The sequence below is a fragment of the Fusarium solani genome, assembly GCF_023522795.1.
Source record: "Fusarium solani strain SB1 chromosome Unknown bctg00000001, whole genome shotgun sequence".
Lineage (NCBI taxonomy): Eukaryota > Fungi > Ascomycota > Sordariomycetes > Hypocreales > Nectriaceae > Fusarium > Fusarium solani.
Genome location: NW_027072156.1, coordinates 2,610,814 through 2,634,735, shown reverse-complemented (window position 1 = coordinate 2,634,735; position 23,922 = coordinate 2,610,814). Strand labels below are relative to the sequence as shown.

The 23,922-nt window shown below is 54.4% G+C and overlaps 5 protein-coding genes across 5 annotated transcripts; 2 read left to right on the top strand and 3 right to left on the bottom strand.

The window, feature by feature from the left end:
* Positions 1 to 23: 23 nt before the first annotated feature.
* MRS44_002931 (uncharacterized protein) lies at positions 24 to 707 on the top strand (the record flags this gene model as incomplete). Its single annotated transcript, XM_046268253.2, has 1 exon — positions 24 to 707. One exon carries the CDS (start codon positions 24 to 26, stop codon positions 705 to 707), a length of 684 nt encoding a protein of 227 aa, XP_046137041.1.
* A 678-nt stretch (positions 708 to 1,385) lies between these two features.
* On the bottom strand, positions 1,386 to 2,839 carry MRS44_002930 (uncharacterized protein; the record flags this gene model as incomplete). Its single annotated transcript, XM_046275249.2, has 2 exons — positions 1,386 to 2,169; positions 2,274 to 2,839. The coding sequence occupies 2 exons, from the start codon at positions 2,837 to 2,839 to the stop codon at positions 1,386 to 1,388; spliced, it is 1,350 nt and encodes a 449-aa protein (XP_046137040.1).
* Positions 2,840 to 3,519: 680 nt separating this feature from the next.
* Positions 3,520 to 5,851, bottom strand: MRS44_002929 (uncharacterized protein; the record flags this gene model as incomplete). The annotated part of the gene is made up of 5 exons (XM_046268252.2): positions 3,520 to 3,962; positions 4,015 to 4,384; positions 4,436 to 5,028; positions 5,082 to 5,646; positions 5,801 to 5,851. 5 exons carry the CDS (start codon positions 5,849 to 5,851, stop codon positions 3,520 to 3,522), a joined length of 2,022 nt encoding a protein of 673 aa, XP_046137039.1.
* Positions 5,852 to 7,511: 1,660 nt separating this feature from the next.
* Positions 7,512 to 11,116, bottom strand: MRS44_002928 (uncharacterized protein; the record flags this gene model as incomplete). Its single annotated transcript, XM_065623006.1, has 5 exons — positions 7,512 to 8,811; positions 8,860 to 10,195; positions 10,250 to 10,316; positions 10,369 to 10,817; positions 11,053 to 11,116. 5 exons carry the CDS (start codon positions 11,114 to 11,116, stop codon positions 7,512 to 7,514), a joined length of 3,216 nt encoding a protein of 1,071 aa, XP_065479078.1.
* Positions 11,117 to 15,034: 3,918 nt separating this feature from the next.
* MRS44_002927 (uncharacterized protein) lies at positions 15,035 to 19,241 on the top strand (the record flags this gene model as incomplete). The annotated part of the gene is made up of 3 exons (XM_046268250.2): positions 15,035 to 17,611; positions 17,670 to 18,251; positions 18,303 to 19,241. 3 exons carry the CDS (start codon positions 15,035 to 15,037, stop codon positions 19,239 to 19,241), a joined length of 4,098 nt encoding a protein of 1,365 aa, XP_046137036.1.
* Positions 19,242 to 23,922: the final 4,681 nt, after the last annotated feature.

Here is a 23,922-nt window from a genome sequence, read left to right as displayed (position 1 = left end):
CTAACTGCCATCCTTCTGCAGACATGCCTACGCAACCTCAACTCGAAGCCCCCGCGGCCCCCGCTGGACAGCTTGCCGAGCCCGCAAAGTCTACTCCCACTTTCAAGCCTGAGGATGTGACTGTCATCTTTGTCCTCGGCGGTCCTGGCGCCGGCAAGGGAACTCAGTGCTCGAAGCTCGTCGAGGAGCACGGCTTCACTCATCTTTCCGCCGGCGATCTCCTCCGCGCCGAGCAGCAGCGCCCCGGCTCCCAGTTCGGCGAGCTGATCAAGGACTACATCAAGAACGGCCTTATCGTCCCTATGGAGGTCACTATTGCGCTTCTCGAGAACGCCATGACCGAGGTCATCCAAAAGTCGGGCGACAAGAAGGGCCGTTTCCTGATCGATGGCTTCCCCCGCAAGATGGACCAGGCTGTCAAGTTCGAGGAGACTGTCTGCCCCGCCAAGCTTGTCCTCTTCTTTGACTGCCCTGAGGATGTCATGGAGAAGCGTCTGCTTGAGCGCGGCAAGACCAGCGGCCGATCAGACGACAACGCCGAGAGCATCCGCAAGCGATTCCGCACCTTTATTGAGACCAGCATGCCCGTCGTCGACCATTTTGACAAGGAGGGCAAGGTGGTCAAGCTAGACGCCACTCCTACACCCAACGAGGTCTTTGCCACCACTCAAAAGGTCCTCACCCAGCGGTTGGGTCCCAGCTTTTGAGAAATAAACTTGCATAAACCGCACTTTCACATGCACGGGGAGAGCGCCGTCTTGCATGGGGGGAAGCAACGTCTGGGGTGTTTTGGACCGTAGAGGGGTTTTTTAAAATTACTTGACCTATAGACCTGGAAAGGGAGGTGGGACATTTAGGATCGCGTCGTCGCCAGCTGTTGGCTCTTCTCTTATCTTGGTTGTCTTGACCCGCTGGCCCTATTTGTATCCCTATTACCTTTTTGTATAATCAACGCTCGAATGACCACGCCGCCGAGAAATAGGGGGTGAAGTGGGCTCATGAGAAGAAACTGAAATGAAATATCTATGCTACAAGATATATCAAAGACGAGTGAAATCAAGATGCCATTCGTCACGTCAAGCAAGGCACATCGTCTGGTCAACTGGCGTTCACTTTTGATTCTATATTGGAAGAGTACCGAGACATCATTCTCCCGCTCAATGCTGGGAATAGAAAGACCAATATGCTCATGAAACCGGCTACGCCATTCGCAACCCTTCGTTCGCTGGATTTCTCATGTTGCCCAACGATATTAACGCAAAGCAGGTATGTCAAAAATACCCCCATTCCCTAGAAAAACCCCTTCCCCTTTTTGAACCCCCCTTCCTCCCTTCCACTCTGTTTGTCCCGATTTTGTTTCGTGTTCCATTCATCATTTCCCATCTCTAGTCGTCATTTTCCGTTCGCTCGCGAGGCTGCTGCTGCTCGCGGGGCTCCCGCTGCTCCCTCTGCTGACCCTGGCGGCGGCGGTTACCACCCTCCTGGTTACCGCCCAGGCCAGCGTTGGCGACCTTGCGCTCGAGGTCCTGGATCTCGCGCTCCTTCTGGGCCTTGGCGTTGGCCTGCTCCTGGCGCAGGACGCTGAGGACGTTCTGCAGCGTCGACCGCCAGTGGTCAACGCGGGTGGCCAGCTCCTGGTACTGCTTCTGGCCAAAGACGCGGTACGTCACCTTGTGGACGAGGAAGTGCTGGCGCTGCTGGGAGAGCTTGCCCTCGACGAGGCCGGCGCGGATCACGTCAATAGCCCACATCTCAATCTCCTCTGAGGGGATCTGAAGGGCCCTTGTGATCTTGGAGTACTCGATCTCGCGGCTGGGGGTGGCGGCCGCTAGGCTGGCAAAGGTTAGAAGGCGCATCTTGCGGTGGAGCTTCTCCTGATCCAGCTTCTCCTTCTCAACCCAGCCCTCGTGCTCGTCGTTGAAGTCGTTGTAGTCCTCGAGGTCCTGCTCGGCAAAGATGTCGAGGAGTTGCGAGTAAACGGGGTGGGAGTCGCTGAGAGCCTGCACGCTGGGGATGCCCCGCAGGTCTTGGAAGAGGAAGTGGGTGCTGGAGAGGAGGGCCATCTTGACGGCGCGGAGGGATAATCGCTGGGCATCCTCGGAGGAGACGCCATCCTTTTCGTCGCCATCGAATGTCCGCAGAGCCTTGAGGATGTACTCGTATCCTTGCCTGCACAATTGTTAGAAACCGCTTCACCAGCACAACTCAACCTGTCACGCCGGGTTTCCATATCCCGAGACAAAGATTGGCCGCGCAATTCAGGGACAACTCACGTCTCCTCGCCGGCCTCCAGGGCCACCTCGGCAACCTCCTCATAGATCTTGCGCTGAAAGTCGACATCGGTGCCCCAGGCGGCGAGCCACTCGGGCAGCTTGTCGAGGTACGTCCGCAGGCCATCGTACATGCCGTGCGATCGCAGGAACTTGAGGATCTCCATAAAGACGCGGGCGCGGACGGGGTCGTTGGGGTCGAGCAGGTTGAAGACGGTGGTCAGGGCGTTGAGCGACAGGCCGACGCCGTGGACGGGAGAGTTGGTGAGGGGCTTGGCGAAGGTGGTGCAGAGGGTGGGCAGGTACTTCTTGGGGTCGGCGGACTGCAGCACCAGGTGGATCATGAGGTTGGAGGCGGCAGTATACTCCTTCTCGGGGACGGTGTTGAGGGCGGCAGAGGCCGAGACGAGCTTGGCCACGATATCCTCGGTGGAGGGGGCCTTCTCGTTGCTCAGGAGCTGCTTGGCATCCTCAGCCTTGAGGTAGTCGGCCATCTCGGCGGCGAGGTCCTCGAAGGCTCCATCGACAAAGACCAGAGTGGGCTGGCCGGCAGTCTTGGGGGCGGCCATATTGGCTCGGGTGTTGACTGCCTCGCGGGGTGATTTGAGTATAGATTTTTGACGTGGGATCGACTCGTCCGGCGTCGGCTTCGAAAGATGCGAACGAGGGCAACGTCAAGGCAAGGCTGCGCGGTCGGAGGGCGATCTCGAGCGTCAGGCGGGCAGGCGTTGCAAGGTCGACGAGCGGAATAATGTGAGGATTCTTGTCCCAGCGGCGATGGATTGTAGCCCTCTCTGGTGGGGCTCGACTTCTCCCACTGGACCCCGCCATTTTTTCTGCCATGTGTGGGCGCTAAGCGAGGGCGCTGGCACGGACAAATGGACGGGCCGACAAGGACTTTCAACCACACCCACGCAAAGCAAACTCTAGACTTTTGTTAGGTAAGGTAGTGTAAGTTATCATGGGCTCGACCGATAGCTGATCGCCCATCCATGTATCCAAGCTGAATGCTTCCGCCATCATACTGAGTGATAAGCCCTCAATCAGATGACTCCCAGCCGTAAATGAAAATCCAAATATGAAACCCCGTGCAAAACCCCCATGTGCGGCCAGTCCCGTCTTCTATAGAACCACAAACAATATCAATATCGAAAACCATCCAATACATCCAATCGCACAGAAACCCAACACCAGCCAGTTACAGACTCGCCTATACCCCAAAATCCATGTTGTGCAAACTATTGCTGCCTTATCGCTTGGCCTTGCCCGCCTTGACCTTGCTGGCATTATCACCTATTGGGTAAATGCTCGAATCTTCATCTCCGAAGAGTTCTTGATCGCCCTTACCTCCCAGCTCCATGAATTCTTGGGGTGCTCGTTGAGAAGCGGGCCCCGCCTCCTTGTGAACGTTGGTAACACGGCCCTTGTTCTTGGAAAACACCTTGATAGGGTTCTTGTTCTTGCCCACCTCGAGCTGGGCTGTAACCTGCACCGAGTTGATCGATGATAGGAGGGTTCGCTCTCTAGCCGGCACTCGTCGGTTGACCTCGAGGCCTGCAAGCCCGCCCACTAGGCCGCCGGTGCTGTCGTTGACACTGGGGGCGTTCTGGGTGAGCCAGGGGTGTGAGAGACATTGATCAATTGTAAACCTCTTCTCGGGGTCGACAATCAGCATTGAGTCAATTAGGTCAACTAGGCATCCATTGTCAGTAAACAGCTGTGTCCAGAAGGCAGAAATTCTTACGGGCTGGGTCGCCAACAGAATCCCAGTAGGGCGAAGGATAGTCGAATCGTCCACTCTTGATCTGCTGGGACAGAGTAAAGGGGAAATCGCGCGAGTAGAGCTCGTCCGAGAAAGGCGGGAAGCCACAAAGACAGATATAGAGCACGACTCCCAGGGACCAAATGTCGACGGCCTTTGTGTACTTGCGCTGTTTCGAGTCGGCCAGAATCTCAGGAGCAACGTAACTAGGAGTTCCGCAGAGTGTAGTCGTAAATGACTCTTCTCCAATAATCTTGGCCAATCCAAAATCGGCGAGCTTGACATGAAGGTTCTTGTCAACTAGCAAAATGTTTTCGGGCTTGATATCCCGATGCACAATGTTGCGCTCGTGCTAAACATGGTGAGTTCTCAACTCGAACCAGGCATTAGGCAGGATACTTACCAAATACTTGATGCCCTGGAACAGCTGCAAGAATAGTTTCCTTGATTCGTCTTCGCTGAGTTTCTGCTTCATAACGATGTAGTTGAAAAGCTCTCCCTCTGGCGCAAGCTCAAGCACCAGGTAGACACGGTCGCGCTCGTTGAACGTGTCCTTGAGGCAGAGGACGTTGGGATGACTGACGCCCATCAGCACACCAATTTCCTGCTGTAGACCCTCCGTCTTTGAGCGATCCTCCATGCCAGGGTGCTTGGTGAAGATCTTGACAGCGTATCGCTGGCCGGTCGACTTTTCAACACAGAGATAGACTTCGGCAAAGTGGCCCTTGCCAAGCTTCTCCAGAAGCGTGTACTGCTGCAAGAAGTCGCTTGTCTGGCGGGCCTGGGGGTAGCGGAACACGAAGCGCGCCTTGCCGTGGACGGCAATCTCATCCTGCTCCTCCAGTTCGCGACGCTGATTTCGGCCGACAATGGCTTCATTGACGTAGGTTCCATTGCTCGAGAGGTCTTCGACGATCGCAACGGTGTCGTTGCCCTTATTCTCGGTGAAGATCAGGCAGTGTCGGTTCGAAACAATTCCGTCATTGACGACAATGTCTGCTCAGGTTAACTGCGGTGCTCGGGTGACACAAGACGGGTAGATTACTGACCACATTCGGGATGGCGGCCTATCAAATAGCCACCAGAAGGGACACCCTTGGTCTTCTTCTTCTCGTAGGCTTCTTCCTCCTTCAAAGCGACTGCTTTACCGTTGGTCTTGGTCACATCCTCTTTCTTGACACCATCGGCAGCTGTCTCTGGCAAGGGGCACGCACTTCGCTTCTTCAAGACAATAGGCTTGTCGCCATATTTGGGGTCTAGGGGAACCAGGTATCCCCAGACACCTTCGCGAACCTCATCCTCAATGTCGTCAGAGATGGCAGGGTGGCGGTCGACAAACTGGCTGAGCGGCTGGGTGTCCTGAGGTGGCGAGGACAGCGCCTGGGCTTGGGAAAAGGCGTCTTCCGTCTTCTTTGGGGTGATTTCCTGCTGGCGCTGCCCCGGAGGAGTGACGGTGGCCTCCTTGACGAGGTCGCCAGAGTCTTCGGTGACGTGTGTGACGGGTGAAGGGAGATGCTGCTTATTGGCGACGGGAGTCTTGTCTGGCGCGCCGGGGGACAGATGTTCGGCTCGGCGAGGCTTCTTGGTCTCGGTTTCGTCCTCTGGTAGCGAGCCCTGAATAGCGATGTCAGCACGAGTGGCAAGATAAGGAGAGCGCGACAGCCGTTGCGCGCGCAACGGAGTCTTCGGAGACGGACGATGCCTGGCGAGCGGCAGCGCAAACGCAGGAAAACGAGGGCAAGAGGAGCAGAGGAGAGGAAAGACTGACACGCGGACGCTTCAATTGGCTCTTTTCGTTTCGCGGAGCCATGTCAGCCATGGCTGAAAGGGAGCTGTGGATGAAGCTGGAGACGAGCCAGGTGAAATTGATCACGATGGGGGTGAGCTGAGATGACGGCCAGGAACAGGGACGCTGATCTGGTGGGGAAAGGGAAGAAAGTGATGCCTGGGAGGAAGAAGGGGAAAGAAAAGAAGCAAATGTATGAAGCGAAAGAAGGGAAGGGGATGTGCCGTGAACGAACGGGCCCTAGAGACTTGTGGTTGTTCTTCTGACGGATGGTGGAGGAGGCAGCCTAGAGCTAGAGTCCAAAGTACCTGGGGTGCGACAACTGCCTGGCGATGGTACTTGTTGGTTCCAAGCCACTTTAGAGGTACCTGGGTACGGCCCCCATGTACTTAGCCCTTGCACGTTGACCTACCGAGCGAGTCACAGCCTCGAGGAAGGGGGGGGGGGCTTGTAATAATTAAAAGAATGACTACTGATTCCTGTGAGAGTTGTAGAGAGGTGTTCGGGCATCATATATTTGAGCACCAGGTCTGCGCAGCCGAAGTGGTCACAGGTAGCAATGCCCGTCCATGACAGCATCGGGGAGCTCGATCAAGTACCTGACCCAGCCTGCACAACACCAGGCCTGTAAGGGATGGCGGATGTGTTCATAAGCCCCCGCCCAGCATCCCGTCTGTGGGCTGTGGTATGGATCTCGCCTCGTTTCAGTGGAACCATTCGCTCCAGCTGCCTGTAACTAGAGCTGCTCAAGAGTTGAGAGCCAGACAAGGCCAGTTCAGGAGGCCGACATGATGCTGTCTCTCCTGTCACTCATGACAAGGGGGCTGCGAGTGCCCTACATGTGGATCCTCCTGTATCTCATCGCATTGGACAGCTTCTTCAACTTCATAGATGACCCTACAATCAACCATCGAGATGCCAGGCCATGCTTAAACACCAGATGATCATACACTAGAGCCTTGTTCTTATCCCATGGACCTTTCCCCATGTCGTCATCCGCCAGCCTCGGCGAGTCACGCTGTCGGCCGGAATGAGACGTTCCGCATGCTCCCCTGACGCCCGTTTTCTAACCCACTCCCATGTTCTCTTGTCACGCGCGTCATGACTCGAGTACCGACCAGTCAAGAGACTGAAATCTGGATTATCTCCAACTTCAACCCTCGGAACGCCTCAAGTTCACCAAAGGATTCACCACAGAACAGAAACAAATATGCCACATCCTCAACTCGGCATTACCATTATTCAATATCCATGCCTAGGTGTGCTTCTCGGCGTATAATAATCAACAAGACGTGCCTATCCAACAACTTGGCACTCTAACAAGAAAGCTCTACTCCCACCACCATCCATTCTACACCTCCTTCCCTCCAAAACATGCCCATATCCATCTCCTCTTCTCCCTTGTTCTCTGCAGTTCGCCTGTTGTGTTCATGTCGCATTTCCCAACCATCATGGTCCGGAGAAAGCGATCGTCAACGCCTGTAAACTCCATGACACCCATCTTTCTCTTATCAAAAGTGCCTGCCGTCCGTCATTATCAAAGCGAAGTCGTCGTCAACCCAATCGCCTCCAAGAAAAAAAACGAAGAATGAAAAATGCAGAATCATTTGCTCTCCAGGCTCCGTGGCCGTGAGAGGTCATACAGATAGTAGCAGAAACCCAAGCCTGCCAATCGTTCCTAGCAGCCGGGTTCCTATTTCTCGGGTATGGGAGATCTGGCCAGCCTGCCTCCTGTGCTCACGCGCTTTTGAAGTCGAGCTTCTCTCTCACGCTGAAGCCTCTCGGCTGGACTCATTGTCCCAGGTAGTGAGGGGACTGCATCGCCAGAGCTCCCAGTTACCCCACGCCCACGCTTCTGCTCTACGTAGAGCTGCGCAAAGCGCCCCAGAGGGAACGCCGGCATCGCTGAAGGGATTTCGGCCCCGTTCTGGACCAGCAGCTCCGCTACTGGGAACGGCACAGACTTGCCGTCATCGGCTGCCGACACAGGGGTAGGAGACGGGGCTGCCGGGTCTGCCGCAGCCAGAGCAAGCCATACAGCGTGAGTGCCCCTCATCTTGTCGACAGTGTTTGGGTTCGCCTTAAGTGCCAGGGCGTACAGCACCTGCTGGATCTCGTTTTTCTTAATAGCGGCCAGCAGAGTCTCATCTGCTGTCGCGTATCGTGATAGCGTCGGTGAGATGGGCTCTACAAATGCCCGATCCACATATTTGGATGTGATGAACCGAAGACGCTGCTCACGGCTCGCCTGTGCTGTTGGCTTCTGTGACTGATCGAGCTTGGCCTCCCAAATCATGTTCGACACACGGTTCCCGATGAGCAAGAGGAGCTCGACAATATCGACCGTAAAAGACTTGACGTCCAACGTCAGAGATCGTACCTTGCTGACGTGGGTACCGAGAGAACGGTGAATGCCACTGCACTCGATGCACAGGATGATACCCAGGTTGATCGACACCCACTCCACCTTGGATCCGGAACCACAGTCGGCGCACCACATGTTGCCTTGATCATTGTCCCGAACCATCTGCAGAAGCCTGTCGGGATACTCGTCGTAGCCGGAGCTTGGAGTTCTGATTGCGCTGGGCCGTGCACCCACTGTGATCCTACGACTGGGTATGCCGCTGCTGGAGGAGCTGTGATGGTTGCCGTGGCTCAGCGACTGTGTCTTGCCTGTGAGAACAGAGCCAATGTCTCTCTTGATGGAGTCGCCGTTCGATGAAGTTGGCTTGCCCTGGTAGCTTCGGCCCTCCATGGCACTCTGAAGAGCGTTGTTGATAGCCAAGATCCAGCTGTTCATGTCTTCCTCTGACGTAGCCTGGTACACTCGCTTGAAGTTCGGGGTGATCACCTCGAAACAGAACCGTCGCTCAGCATTCCGAGCTTCTCGAACTGAGGCCATTCGGAGATCGATGGGATCCATGTGGAGATCCAGCCTCTGTTTCCAGTTGCTATATTCAGACAGCTTTCCCTGATCCAAAACGATCCAGAACCTGTAAAGGGTCAGCAAATACCTACTGCGTCATGATTGGGAAACTCACTTGTGCCAGCCCTGTTTATTCAAGTTTCGAGGGTCAACATGTCCTCCAGGCCTGTTGAGCGCCCACAAGAGTCCTTCCTTGCGGTGGGTGACAACCGATTGTGAGCTATCCCGCTCCTCAAGATCGCGGATCCCCTTGAACTTGGATGGCGCGACGGGGCTTCCTACCATCGGCTGTGCGCTACCTGGGGACCTAGATAGTTCCACGGCTGAAGGAGCGCTCGCGGCTCCATAATTAAGCTGTGATCCAGTGCTATCTGCGCGGCCCAGGTCGGAATCCGAGGTGTTACCAGCACTTCCGTTAGTGGCAGTGGCGATAGGGATGCTGCTAATGGTGCTGCTCTGCTCAGGCTCTTTATAGGGGGTATTGGTCTTCTCAAGCAGGCGCCTCTTCTCTTCGCGCTCACGTCGCTGATATTGATATTCCTTGTCAGCTTCCTGAACCTCATTCGATAGCGCTTCAAGTTGTGGCAGGAGGGTTTCGATTTTCTTGGCTGTCGCGAGGAATCCCCTTGTTTGGGAGTCGGCAAATTTCGTAAGGTGAGACAAAACTTCCTGTTCCTTTCGACCTCCGTGGAGGTCCTGCATGAAGCTGGAATAGTCGAACCGCTTGAGCTCAAAGTTGCGTCGCTTATTCTGGTACTTGGAATCGGCCTCCGCAAGCTTCTTAGCCTTGACCGAGTCCTGACGTTGCCCCAAGTAGCGGGATACGTATGCATAGTAATCTTTGCTCTCCTCTTCAAAGTCTCGTTTCTTCGACTCGGCCTGCTTGATGTCGACCTGGTATAGCTTTGCTACAGGGTCGATGATGATCTTTTGGAGGTTATAGGTATTTTGGCGCTCAAAGCTTAGAATCTCTCGCGCAATCTTGTCAAAGTAGTGCTCCAGAGCGGGTTGGACGGCGTTGGCGTTGGTTGACGCAGCATCTCGGAGCGAGTCAACGAAGGCGAGGAAGGCGTCGTTGGCTTCGATTTGACATGCGTGTGCGTGTTCGGCCTTCTTCAGAACCTTTTTCATCTGGGTCCTCATGTTGCCCGTCTTTTGCTCTAGAGCCTTGAGGGTGGCCCGAAAGACTGGACCGTCGTCGCTGACCATGACTTCATCTCCAGGCTTGGGACAAGGTACGTCCACCTTGACAGGCTCCTTCGCTTCCCTGAACGAGGGTGTAGGTGGTACCTCGGCGGTAGGCATCAAGGGCGAGACGGGTTCGTCGAGGATATCCGGAACGGTCATGCGGGAGTCTACTGATTGGGACGAGGCAACTCGAATCTTGGGCGGGGATGCTAGGAGGAAAGGAGGAGAGGGCGAGTTCGGATGGCTCAAGGATGCGCCTGTGCCTGGAAGAGTGTGAGCGGGCGAGAGGCATAAATGTTGGGTCAGGAAGTTAATACCTGCAACAAAATAGGAGAAGCTCGCCAATGTGTGCAGCCGATGGGCTCGAGAATCGTACTCAACAAACTACATCTTGGGTCAGTATGCACTCGTCAAGTAACAGAAAGGAAAACAGTACGCTGCACGAGTTCCTCCATCCGCCACCTCTGTCCTCTGTGGGCTTCGGCGGCTTCCACTTCCATGTCCACTCGAATGTCACTGACGGGCTTCCACCGGTTGAATAGTCACCAACCAAGGCCACGTTGGCATTCTTGTGTAGATTCGGGTCGGCATGGAACTCTCGAGTCACTAGGTTCTCGACTTCTCTGGGGTTGGAGGCGTTGACATAGGTGAGGCCGGAAATGCTGGTATCGATGGGGCCGGGATTTGCGTCAGGTTGGCCCTGCGACTGGCGCATGACAAATGTGAAGGAGAATATGAGCTCGTCATCGTTGCTCAGCTTGATTAGAAAACTCGGTGCACCGCTCGGGTTTGAGGGGTCGGGATCCTGGGGCGGGTCAGGAGCTGCAAACAAAGGTCGAAGACTGATGGGAGGAGGGGAAGCTGGGGGAAGCGGCGCAAACCAACCTGAACAAATTCTATGGGAGATGTGTCGCCGAGCGTTCTCTGAGCGGTTATCTTGGTAGTTGGATATGCATTGGGGACAATGTTAACAGAGGTTCGCTTCCGTGGGCTTGTAACGACCAAGGAAGATATGTTCACTAGGAGACGGAGTCGGTCAGTTTGGAGGAACAAGCCACAAGGACTCGGAGCGGGAGCGGGATCACAGCGAGAAAACGCGGGGAAGGACAAATCAACGTACATCGGTTCTGATCTCTCAGGTAGAGAGCAGCCCCGTCGTCGGGCTTGCTGCTGACGATACCCATTGTTGAGTCGCGATGAGAGGGCGGCGAGCGGCGAGAGACGGGGGACGGAAACAGTCGCGGCCGGACCCAACAACTGGAGCTGTCGGGATCTTTTTAAGATGGAGCGACGAACGCACGCACACCGGGGGCGCACAACGGCGAAACAGGCGACAGGCGACACCGTGACACCGTGACAGCGAGCGAGCAGCAGCAGTCGCAGCAGTAGCAGCAGGCCAGCAAGGACAGGATACTGCCAGTACGAATCGTGGTAGCGCGGGGCTCAGGGCGGGACAAGGGGGACCGTCATCTGGCGCTGAGCCAACCGGAGTGGCCCACTCGCACCTCGACTAGCTGTAGAAATGATGTCGGAGTCGCAGGATGCAGACTCGCTGGCTGGTTGTGGCTCAGGGCGCGGGCGCAGGCGGGCTGAACGTTCGCGACCGCCTCGGGAATGGGCGTGTCGTCTATGTATTTAGCGGATGCGCGAAGCACGAGGGGCGACGTAAGTATCGAGGCGTCGAGTGCGCGGCGGGACAGGCAGTCATAAAATGGCGCTCTGATAATAGTACTGCTGCCTGTGGGTGTCGTAATGCCGGCGATTACTGGGATAGATGAAGAAAGCGACTGGGGGATGTTCTTCAGGCGGCGACGAAAGACGGATGTCAAGGTTAAGGCGGGCAGAGAGACGACGGAGAAGCTGCGGGCGAGCGGCCGATGGTTGGTTGGCGGGGGGAGGCGGATGAAAAGAGGAGGAGGGGAACAAGAGTGAAGCAAGAGAGAGGATGGTTCTCTCGCCCTGTCTTGCAATGGATAACTAAGGCGTAGAATCACTTCAGTCGGGGGAGGAAGAAAGAAGAAGAATGCACGCGTCGAATCCCACAGAATGGAAGTTTGTATTTAGCAGCAGCCCTCGGCCAGACAGATAAAGCAAAGACCCGGGATGTTCGTCCTCTGGCCCCAACAGGCAAATTAGTCGTCGGTGTTTTACTTTGGCTCGGCAGGGTCTTTGCATGTACGTATGTAAGTAAGTTGGTTGCTTGCTGCTTGTCGGGGATGCGGCGCCGGTCGTACATGAGACATTCATCCAATCCACACAAGGTGCTTCTATGGAGAATGGCTGCAGAATTGGAAAGCCAGTTCGCAGCGATCAACAAACCTTGGCGTTCTTGTCTGTCCTTTTTCCACTTTTGGTACACTTCATGATCTCGGTCATCAATATGTATCACACATATAGAGGTCTGATCTCGTCTGTTGGTGGTGTCATGGGCATTTCTTTGTGACAATCCACCCTCCACCTCCCACCCTCTATTATGAACCACCCTCTATGAAGAGACTACCTACCTAACCCCGGCTTCTACTTTCAGGTTCAGGTTCAGTTTACGGATGCTGAGTACGGAGTCTAGCACCGAGGAAAACAGGGTACTGGCCTTTATCCGGCCCGAGACCCTTGCGAAACAGAACAAGCCCGGGTCTCTCAAACAGAAGTTGATCCTCGGAGGGGCCATCCATTGTTTGGATCAAGTCGGCTAGGTTCCTTGTCTGTTGTTGGATCAGCGGTCCGACAAAGGCACAGCATCAGTGACATTGAACACAAGCCAGCGCCAGTAGCAAGTGCAGGTACGTGGAGCTTCTAAAATTGGAGATATCGAGCTGCCCAGCCTGTCCCGTCCAGTCCTATCCTCCCGCGCAATCAATCATTTGTGCCAGCAGGTTTGAAACGTAACGGCGCTCCTGGTGGGCGCTTCGGCTGGGGCGGCGGCGCCTGTAGCTAAATGCGCCAACGGCGGTCTCAGCCCAAACTCGGTAGGTGGTTTGGCGCTCTGACAGTCGTACAGTGCCAAGAGTGCGAGTGCTAACCACACTTGCGCTTGACATGGCCCTTTTCCCGCTCAACCCCAGTGACCTCGCTCCCCGGTCACACTGTCACACAGTCATTTCAAGGGCACCCGACTCCAGAACCCTGGCCCGATCCTTGATTCTCCAGACAAGGAACTGCTGCTGCTGATCCTTTCAGGCATTCGACGTCCAGGATCCATGGCCGTGGCTCCTCTTTGGGCGGGGTTAGAGTCCTTTAACCTCCAGCTCCAGATTGTTACCCAATCGTCGAGAGGCTGCTCGTCATCCATCCCAAGTCAGGTGGTGATAGCCAGTCATGTCAATCAAGGCACAACCAAGTTGTTTGCTTCAGCAGCCTCGAGGTGATAGAGCACATGGTTTGTGGCGAATTACAACCAAGATGCATGCGAACAGGTGGCTTCCAAATCTGGAGGGCAGCGACTTCAGCGTCCTCGTGAGCTGTCAATCCGGTCCTAGTGCTAAGAACACGAGGACAGAAACACATGATGCCCTGCCATGAATGTCTTTGTTTGCAAAAGAAGGTGGCTCGTACACGTCTGCCATCTTACTGACAAGCTGTGGCTCAGCCGTCCTGCATATTATTGCAGTCGTACAAGGCTATATCTGTACACTGGGTACGTAGTTATGCAGCTTATACGAGATTCTGGCATATTTCCGATGAGGGTCGAGGCTGGTCTAGATCTCGGCCGGTCGAGACACCAATAACGGCCATGAGACTAACAGAACGACAGTGGTATGTCATCTTTCATCCTAGGGGTTCAACTAATTATTCCACTTTCCTTCTACACGCACACATATCTTGATTGTTCTAATGACGAATACAGATTCATTCTTTGACTTGATTGGAATGCCTTGCATGACAAGTGAATGCATGGTGGAATGAAAGGAGTCTTATCAGGTCCAGATCTACAAATGACAATGAGAATGGTTGCAGCCAGTATGATACCAATAGTACGGTACCTGAAAGAGAGATGACGTTTTCTAGTTCCCTTGTTATTAATATCTCATCCTCTGTTACCTTCGCTATTCGCCGAACCCATGTCTCCCATTGTCAAGACGTCTCAGCCACCATGAATCCATCATGAGATTGGTTGTGGCGGATACGGCGTTCGAGTAGCGCAGCCTCCGACCCGACCTTCAGGAGCCCGAGCAAAAGACAGAAAGCAAGCGCCCGAGCTCGGGCGGGCAGTAGCGCAAAGTTAGCGCTTCTCAGGGTCCTGCCCAGGGGATGGAGCCATTGGATATCCCTGGCGCGTGTCAGGCTCTCAGCCCATGGATCCAACTTGGATGGATGACGTTGCGTTCCATCATTTGGGCTGAGCTTTGGGGTTTGGGCTTTGTTTGGGCGCTGTAGCATCCAGCGGCTGCCCACATTCGCAGGACAACCTGGTGTTAATGCTGTATGCGCCGTAGTATCTTTCACGACTTGAGCAGACCTTCAGCTGCCTCCATCTCGAGAGCGATCGTCATTGTCTGCCCGTCACACCAAAATTGCAGTGCGCCGCTATCACATCTCTTCAGCTAATCACTCCTTTCAACTTGCTGAGCTGGCTTGGCTGTCTTTACCGCTTTCTCCCCCCCTTCGTATTGGTACCTACCTTGCTACTGCTTATCGCACGGATCAATCAGATTGACTGAAGGAGGCGACGGGGCAACTCCTACTTCCTCCATCACTTCACACCGTCAATCTCCCATCAGCGGACTTCTAACCAAAGTTCCAGAGTCAAAAAAAAAAATCATCTCGCGACCGACTCAAAGGTCTTTGTATCACAATCGCACCTTGTCATTCCATTCGCAAACTCACCGCATATCTGTTACTCTCTCTACATCAGCATCCAAGACCCCTCGCTACTTGTCTCCCTTGGCTCGCTCAGACCAGGCTCCGTTCCCCTCCCACTTTCTCCTCCATCAGCATCGACGTTTGCTGGCGCCATCTTACTCTCGAACCGCCGCCGGTTGCCATGAGCTGGGGCGCGTAGATATAGACCACACTGGGCATCATCTCGCGTCCTGAGCAACCCCATCGCTCTTTCAAATCCTCACCGTCCACGCCGCCGTCAGCCCTCGACCGCCGCCGCCGCCATGTCATCTCGACACTCGTACAATCCCAGCCGCCGCATGGGCAGCAGTAGGGATATCGGCAGAGCCCGCGCGACATCCAGAGCCCAGCCCATCGTCGTTGAACATGACGATGCTCGCAGCTTCGCCTTGCGCTCTGCCTACCTACATTACCTCTTGCAACCCAAGACCAAGCGAAAACAATATGTCCCCGCCCCGAAGCAACCTGTCAGAACCCATACCAGTGTCGGTATGCTGGTGCAGGAATTCACATCAGGCTCTTCGTCCAGCATGAAGCTGCCGCACAACTTTTCGTACAAGGTGCTCAGCCGGGTGACCAACGTAGTCAAGGGCCAGGAGCGTGTCCCCGGTTTCAATGACGCTGCTATCAAACGGACGTTTGCTGAAGCTTACATCACCTTTTCCGAGGACAACTTCAAGAGAACCATTGACAAGGAGAGGAAGGTGGAGCCTCTCATTCTCATGTTCTACTCTGCTGCTACGAAGGCGGCGCAGAAGGGTGCTGCTCCAGACGACGACTCATGGAAACTCCTCCCTGATCGACACCTCGCCCTCTTTGTTCGTCTTCTTAGCGCTATTCTTCATGATCACGGCAGCGATAAGCCCGAACTCTTGTCCAAGCTCAATTCACTCGAGAAGAAGCTGCTCACAAATGACCAGAACCTGGTCGGTAGTGGATCCGATGGCGCTGGCACAACCATCGAAGTTATCGTGCCCCTGAGTTACGACGTCAAGGACATGCCCCTTGTTCAGCAAGTGGCCAGGATCTTTGGTATGAGTCTCTCTGAAGCGCAAGCCGAGATCAATGAAAACAAGCAGTCGTGGACAGAGGAGGCTGCCCTCAAAGACCTAAAGTCCTACCAGGCTAGGCTCAGCGCGAACATGCCTGGTGCTCTGAGGAGCCAGGACTTTGATGTGGAAGACGCTTTCTTGGAGTGGCAAAAGTCCGAAGCCACCCATCTCTCGCAGATGATGCTCGATATCCTGACTGCCAAGCCAGAGCTGGCAAAGACGTCGGCTGGTGCCTTGGACCAAGGCTTGTCCAGTAGGCCTCAGTCTACTTATGACGATCGAGCCTATGCAGACCTCAGCCGTGCCCTTTCTCAATCAAACGACGGTTCCATGGCCTTTGATCCGTCTCTTAACCTTGCTTCCCTAAACCTTGGTGATTCCGGCATCCGAGCAGTGGAGGGCAACATCTACACATTCACTCCGCCGGATCCTAGAGCCTTCTTCAAGTATATCCTTCAGCATGCCATGACCTTTGACCAGATCAACAACGACCCTGATCTTGAATATCAACCCCTGTCAAAGCAGTCCATGGACCTCCTAACCGAGCTCTGTGTGAGATGGAGAGTGCCCCAATTCTCCAGACTCATCACATTGCTCGAGGTTGCGTCACGCAACTTTATGGATCGGGAACTTCTCCCCGACGAGTTGGACGCTGTTCTAGACTTTGTCAAGGCACCACTCCCAGAGCCCAAGAAGCCTCCCCATATGTCACACTACAGTACTCCCCTCACTGAAATCGATCCGAGTCGTTGGACAGTCCATGACTTTGCCGTCTATCAGCACACTCTCCATAACCTTTACGAGACGTTATTACGTGAGCTGTATGATCAGATGGATCAGTGTTACGCAGCCAAGGCCCCCGATATTGGAGTCATCCAGTACATTCTAAGCAACCACATCTTCAACGACCCCTGCTTCTCTCCAAGAGCTGAAGCTGCGTCTGAATTTGCGGCACATCTGACTCAAAGTCTCCACGAACAAGCCAAGGAACTGTACCGTCAGAATATGGAAAAGGAGATCTCAGCGGACAGAAATGACTGGGTGTTTGGCAACGTGGTGAAACTTGGCAAGACAGTCATCAAGCATTGCGAAAGAATCAAGAAGCGATACAAGAAGAATCCCGAGATCATGGGTGTAAATCCCTTCACCATCCTGGTTGAGGAGATATTCCCGCGCTTTGAGGAGGACGCGAAGGCGATCCTTGAGTCCATTCTGGGAATGGGCGAGGAGACCGGCGCCGAGCACGATATCCAAGACGGATTCGACCTATACAGGGAGCTTGTTGCGATCCGCCAGATTCACTCTGAAAATCTCCCTAGCCGACCCTTTGCATTCAACATCGAGAACCTCTTGGTTGACTTTGTGTGGCGCTGGATCAACGCTGCCGAAGGCAGGATGGAAGAATACGTCGAACAGGCCATCAAGCAGGACCAGTTCCAGGTCCGCACTGAGAACCCAGATGACATCCCCCGAGACTCGGACCGGCACAGTGTGTCCATCATTGATATGTTCATGTTTTTCAATCAGACACTTGAGACCATCTTCCAGCTCAACTGGGACAACCGGGAACACCATGCCAGATTCATGACGGCTCTCTCGAGGGCATTCTCGATTGGTATTGGAAAGTACTGTGAGATTGTGGACCAGCGATTTGCAAAGGAGATGGATCGCCCGTCAGCCGAGGAGTTGGCCGCACAGACTCAGACCACTCAGGAGAAGTGGATGAAGTATGCAAAGGATGCTTGGAACAACAAGGAAAGGGTTGAGCCCTTCCAGTTTTACTCAGAGGTAAGCACCACACTCACGAACCATAGTCCTAACCATACGGATATTAACCCTTGCCTAGTCCTTTGTCAAGCTCAACAATATCGAGTATGCTATGCAAGAGTTGGATAAGCTTGAGAGGGCTATGGACCCCGACGCTTGCGCCGCTCTGCTAGAGAGCATTGACGGACCCAAGAAGAAGACACGCAGGCCCAACAAGTACACCTTTACGATCAAGGTGGTTGAGGCCGAGGACCTCAAGGCCTGTGATCCCAACGGGTTCAGTGATCCTTACGTGGTGTTTGGTGACGAATATCAAAAGCGACTGCACAAGACAAGGATCATTCAGAAGAACCTGAACCCACGCTGGGATGAGACCTTTGACATCACAGTTCAAGGGTCGGTCAATATGATTGCGACGATCTGGGATTACGATACATTTGGCGATCATGACTACGTGGGACGAACGTCACTCAAATTGGATCCCCTCCACTTCGGCGACTACTTGCCTCGGGAGTTTTGGCTACCTCTGGACCTCCAGGGTCGATTGCTGATCAGAGTCAGCATGGAGGGTGAGCGTGATGACATTCAGTTCCACTTTGGAAAGGCCTTTAGACATCTCAAGCGCACTGAGAGAGACATGGTCCGAAAGGTTACGGATAAGGTATGGTATCGCCCGAATCACTACAGAGGACAGAGTGCTAATACTTAACAGCTCACCTCTCAGATCAACAGCACATTGTCTCTCGAGACTCTCAGACATCTGCTGGGCACCGGTGGCATTGGTGCATCGGTAACGAGCCTCTGGAAGAAGCGGGCATCAGCCGCGCCCACGGCGACCCCAGCCCAGATTGATGCAGTGCTGAATCCTCTGTTTGCCTACTTCGATGAGAACTTTGCCATCATGAAGCAGACATTGACTAAGGCCACGATGGATGCCGTCATGGCACGACTCTGGAAGGAGGTTCTGATGGTGATTGAGCATCTTTTGGTGCCACCCCTATCAGAAAAGCCTTCGCAACAACGGCCCCTTACACGAAAGGAGTTGGACATTGTGTACCGGTGGCTAGATCTACTCTTTTCCTTTTTCAATGCCAAGGACGATTCAGGAGAGCAGCTGGGTGTCCCAGCGGAGACGCTGAAGTCGCCTAAGTGGCACGAGTTGGCGTCGCTGAACTTCTTCTACTTCGAGGACACTAACAGTTTGATCCGAGAGTCGGAGCGGATGGCGGCCGCAACGGCGCAGCGGGCACAGCAGGCCCTCCAGCAGCAGAACCAGCAGCAGAACCGGCTCTCTGCCCCGGCGGCGCTCGGAGCGTCGCTGGGCAGTGCCAGTGCCTTTGCGAGCATGGGGACGATCCGGCGTGGAAAGAGTATCATGATGAGCCGCAACCTGGGCACCATGCGCAAGGCTAAGGAGGCGAAGCGTCGAGAGGCACAGGCAGACCCGAGCGATGATATGATATTGCGCATCCTCCGCATGCGACCTGAGGCGGCGCACTATCTCAAGGAACGGCATCGCCAGAAGGAGCGACAGGCGGCTACGGCAGCGGCAGCTCTTATCGTCAAGAACAGCGTGACACAGGGATGGAATGCTGGTGGAGGGCCCGCGTTCTCGGGCAACTTTGGGCGGAACAACTTGCCACGGCGATGAAGAGCTAGGTGTTGTGTAGAAGAGGAGGATATCTAGACGGTTGGCAATATGACGGACGGTATTGGCTGTTTGGTACAGTCAGAAGGGAGCAAGTGGGCAAGATTTGTTGGGTTTTTTGGGCAGTGTTTTCTTGATACCTGGCTGGATGGAAAGGCACCTGATACCCTCATTCGTGGAGTGAAGGCAGCGAGTGCGATTGTAGCGTATTGCTTGGACACGAACAACCGAGATGTTTTGGGAGGCGGATAGGGTAGGGGGTCAGATAGTTAATGAACAGAATGGTCATGAAGTGCTGATGCTTAGTGGATGTTTCCCTGTGATGGATGTTATTTACTGATCTCTCGCGATATTTCATACTTATCACCACGTTCGTAATTGTATTGACAACCTAGACGAACATGCTTGACTTGTCCTGGAGCCTAGGTTAGCCAGACTGGCTGGCCTGTCGTCTTCCTAGGGGCTGATGCTACATAAGTGAATTTAACTAGGACCCAGCCCCAGTCATGATATTGAAACGACGCTTAAGGCGGATCGCCGCTGTCGCCATACGTATAAGTATCGTACTATACCGAATGATATAGGGTGCCTGGCTCTATAAGATCATCAAGAAGGTTGTTGGTGTTGATGTTATTTCTAGTCAGATTGCCTACCCTGTACCTATACGAGGACTCAATATCGCGGACCGATATGAATTCAGGCTAATATTTGCTGCAACAGGACCTAGCAATCATGCCTGCCGTCGATCCCAGGCCATGCAAGTGATTGCCATTGCACGGAAGATATCGTGCGACTAGGCAAATTACCGGGCCATGGCCGAAATCGAGTGCCTCTGGCTCTTCTCCCTGAAACACGGCATTAGGAGGAGAGGAGGCTCTCCCGGGTCTCCTCTGCATATGGATGTACATCTGTGTGTGTGCGACTCGGCCGAGCAAGGAGTGGCTCTCGGCAGGCAACCGAACTATAGGGAGGGAGACTGCTTTACACGCTCGCACAAGATACGCAAGCGGCGCGATTGTTAATGCTTCAATGCATTCATGGTGAGACAGGGGAGCAGCCCCTTGAACTGGACAAGATCAACACCAACGGCCACGATAAACTTTGAGGCCATGCTCTTCCTTCTCCTATTTACCGAGACGCTGGCTCTGCCGTTGGCCCATTGTTCTCGCTCTGACCGACGAACGGGTTACATCTGGTAGAACACGAGAATTGCCTTCCTGAGGGTCGAGTGGAGTGGAGCATGGTCCCGTCGAGTCCGAAACAGGCTTAAGGCCTTGATAGGAGGGACGCTATTCGAAAAATCAGGGTCCAACAGGGCCCGCTTCAAGGCGGAGCCGCCCAGAAGATTTCATGAGGGGCAGACAGAGACAGACAGAGATTCGGTCAAGTTGGGGGGTCAATCCCTCTTTTTTTTTTTTGTGAGGGATCGGCTGTCGAGCAAGGTAGCAGTCGATGATCAGGAGGATGATGAGATTAACACATGTGGATTTGTGGGTGATGATCTGGAACTTGGTGCAAGCCTGTTGGTCGTTGATGGGGACATCGACGTAATACCAGACGATTGAAGTCCGTGGTGTTTTCGATGAGATGTGGTCTGTGATCAGCCGCCCGCGCCTGAATCGGGCAGCCTGAGACCGGAGAACTCCCAAAGATAGTATCGTGCCCAAGTCTATTTTGCCACCGCTTCGACCTTGATTATCATCACGGCAATCTCGCGAAGAAGGTCGCGAGGAATGCAAGTGCCGTCAAAAGGAGGCCGCCATGGGATATGCCGCAACATCATGATGGCGGGAAACACAGGGGGAGGAACGAAACAAAGCGCGAGATCTTCCTCAGGGTCCGTTCATCATCAACTACATTCGGGGTGTGATTTTCATCCTGCCATCTCAACCCCCCCCCCCCCCCGGAGCTTTTGAAAGACGCCTTGTCCGGACAACCCCCATCCGGGCGCCTGAAACGGATGGCGTTAACAACGGTCTTCGGCTCTGCAACGGAAAAGGAGGAGGCGGTTCTTCGTCCGATGTCGACGGAGGTGTGAGATGTGATGTGAGGCCTCGAGGCGAGACTTGGCATCTGGGTTCTGAGCGCTGCCATAGGCTGGTTGTGCTCTGTACATGTGACAGAGGATGCATGTCTTTTTTTTCCCTCTCCGCCTTGTTCTTTTCTCTCTGCTGCCCGTTGTAACACGGCCTGTCAGATAACAAGAACAAGCTAGAGCCGAGTTGCACATGTGCTTCCAACAGTTCTCACGTGGGCGAGCAGCCATCCATCCCTTGGTGCCGTGTGAGTCCCGTCCCCTTCCCCCCCACACATACAATAACGGCTTTGGCACAGTGTTTTCCAGCGTCTACACGAGAAAACTGTCAGCAAAAGATCTGCCGGTACACCGTGCGAAGGTGCCAAGATTCAACACGATCTCAAGGAGCTTTTTGGCTGGAGCGGCAACGAGCGTCGAGGTCCGCCAAGGGTGAGGCTGGTTCGCTCGAGTTCGGGAACCTGACATGTCGGCGAATCAGAGGCCGATCGGCTGTGGTGCCCCGAATGACGTAGGTGGCGTATTCGAATTGGACCCACTATCCATGACCCCTGAACCTGAACCCGCGTCACCGCTGCCCACGATGTCATGCCCGTCTGATCTTTTTCTCAACGCGAGCGAGTAGGGACGCAGGGATGCATTTCATGGGCTGTGATGGGTGTAGGTGGGTTCTAGTGGACGGGCGACCAGCATAAGCCCGCCCGTCGAACAGCTCAAGCCCCAAAGCGCCGAGATTTGGGACGTCTCCTCTTCAAATCTCCCAGCCCAGGCGAGGCCACCTCTCTCTCAATGGAGGGGAGGGCATTGACGAGCGAACGACAGCCCTGAAACGCCAGACACGTCCATCACAATGCTGCACCTGCACCACCCGCGCTACCGCCCGCCGCAACTTCCCGTGTGCGCCCCTCCCCCCCCTCGCACAAACGCCATCCCACGACGGATGCCACTGTCCCTCGTGGCCCAGGCCAGACTCAGAGTTGTTCGTCCTGCGGGGGCCCGTCAATGGGGATGGTCGACGTTGACAGTGGCGCGGGTAGACAAGCGCACCGTGCTGATACGTGCTCCTGGGGTCGAGCTCATCGAGCAAGTTGATGGGGATCGAGGATTCCGACAGGCAGGCAGACGATGGGGGATGGGATGGGATGCAATACGGAAATAGCCCGCCGCCTCTGACTGGCTCCACGACTAGGGTGCTCCATCCGAGCCGAGACGAGGCCGCGGCTTGACAGCTCGAGAGCCGTTCAAACACCAACGACAAAGGGTGGCACCCGGATCGTTGGTGCTAGGACAGGAATTCTGTCATGCTACAATTTCAACACGAGGGCCGATGGATCCACCTCCGGCCTTAGGCCTGGGACCACGTACGACTCGCGACTCGAGCAATAAATTAAGCAGCAGCAGAGGGAAGCTGAAAAATCAAGAATTTCATGCCCTTAAAGACACAAGCAAGAGTTGAGGAGCTCTCCCTCGCTTAAGTATCGCCACCGTGCGAGCGGCATGGAACTTCCCCACATCAACCGTCTTGGTTCTCAAGAGCGTTAGACTCTGTCCTGCACAAGCTGACAAGAAGAGACGACTGAGAAGAGATGAGGGGAAAAAAGAGAAAGAAACAAGGGCGCCTGTTTCGAAACTCTCTGGCAAGTGAAGTGTCACTTCTAGGCGCGATAAGGCGAGAAACTTCAATAGACTAAAATTCAATGAAACCCGCATCCATTCATTGAAACAAACCCCGGACAGAACAGGAACAGGGCCCTCGTTCTTGTTGCCAAGCCCATGGAAGGCAAGTGTCGCGGTTGAGAAAAGGTGGATGGACGCCACCAGAGAAACGCCAACCTCCGGATTGCAACCAACCAGTCACCAGCTGCAGCCATTCATTGACCGACTTTGTGAGGAGCGACAATAAAAAGAGAGAGTGGAGGCCAAGGGAAAAAGCAAAGAAAACGGTTGCGGCACAGAACGCCCCCTCTCTCTGCCCCGTTCAGCGTCTACTGAAATGCCTACCTAGACGATGATGAAGGAAACATTCCAGAGGGTGAGGCGCTCAGGCAGTGGATCATGCCCAATGGAACTTTTTTTCCTTTCCTTCTTCCCCAAGACACCTGACACGCTCAGAGCACGCAGCAGCAAAATGCCCGTACCCAAAATTCGACGTTAACGGTCAATGACAATGTCGATCGATCCGTTCGCACAGGCGCTAGACCCCAGTTGAGAGGGCGGGGGGACGCTGTGACTGGCTGTCCATGCCCTCTCTTCTTCCCCAGAAGGGGACCCCCCGGCTGAAGGAGTGATGCTGATCCCAGGTTGCGACGCAGCCCTGATTTGCAGAGTACCATTTGCTTGGCTGAGAGACGAGCAATTGTTACTTGGGGGGTGGTAGGGAGAGACTGGATCGGAAATAGAGGGTTTACACCCTCATTGTTCAAGTGAACAAGGAAGAGGGGGAGGCAAGAGGAATCAGCGTCGAATATGCAAACGAGTCGAATCGTTTATACTCGCATATACGCAGTATATAACCCGACCAACCCTACCTATGCAGAGCATCTGACTACGGGCAGGGAGGGCTGAGATCCAATGAATACCGTCGTGTTCCCTGTGAGAGAGCAAGCATCTTTAATTGATAGGAGCAGCCAAGACCAAAGGCTCCGTAGT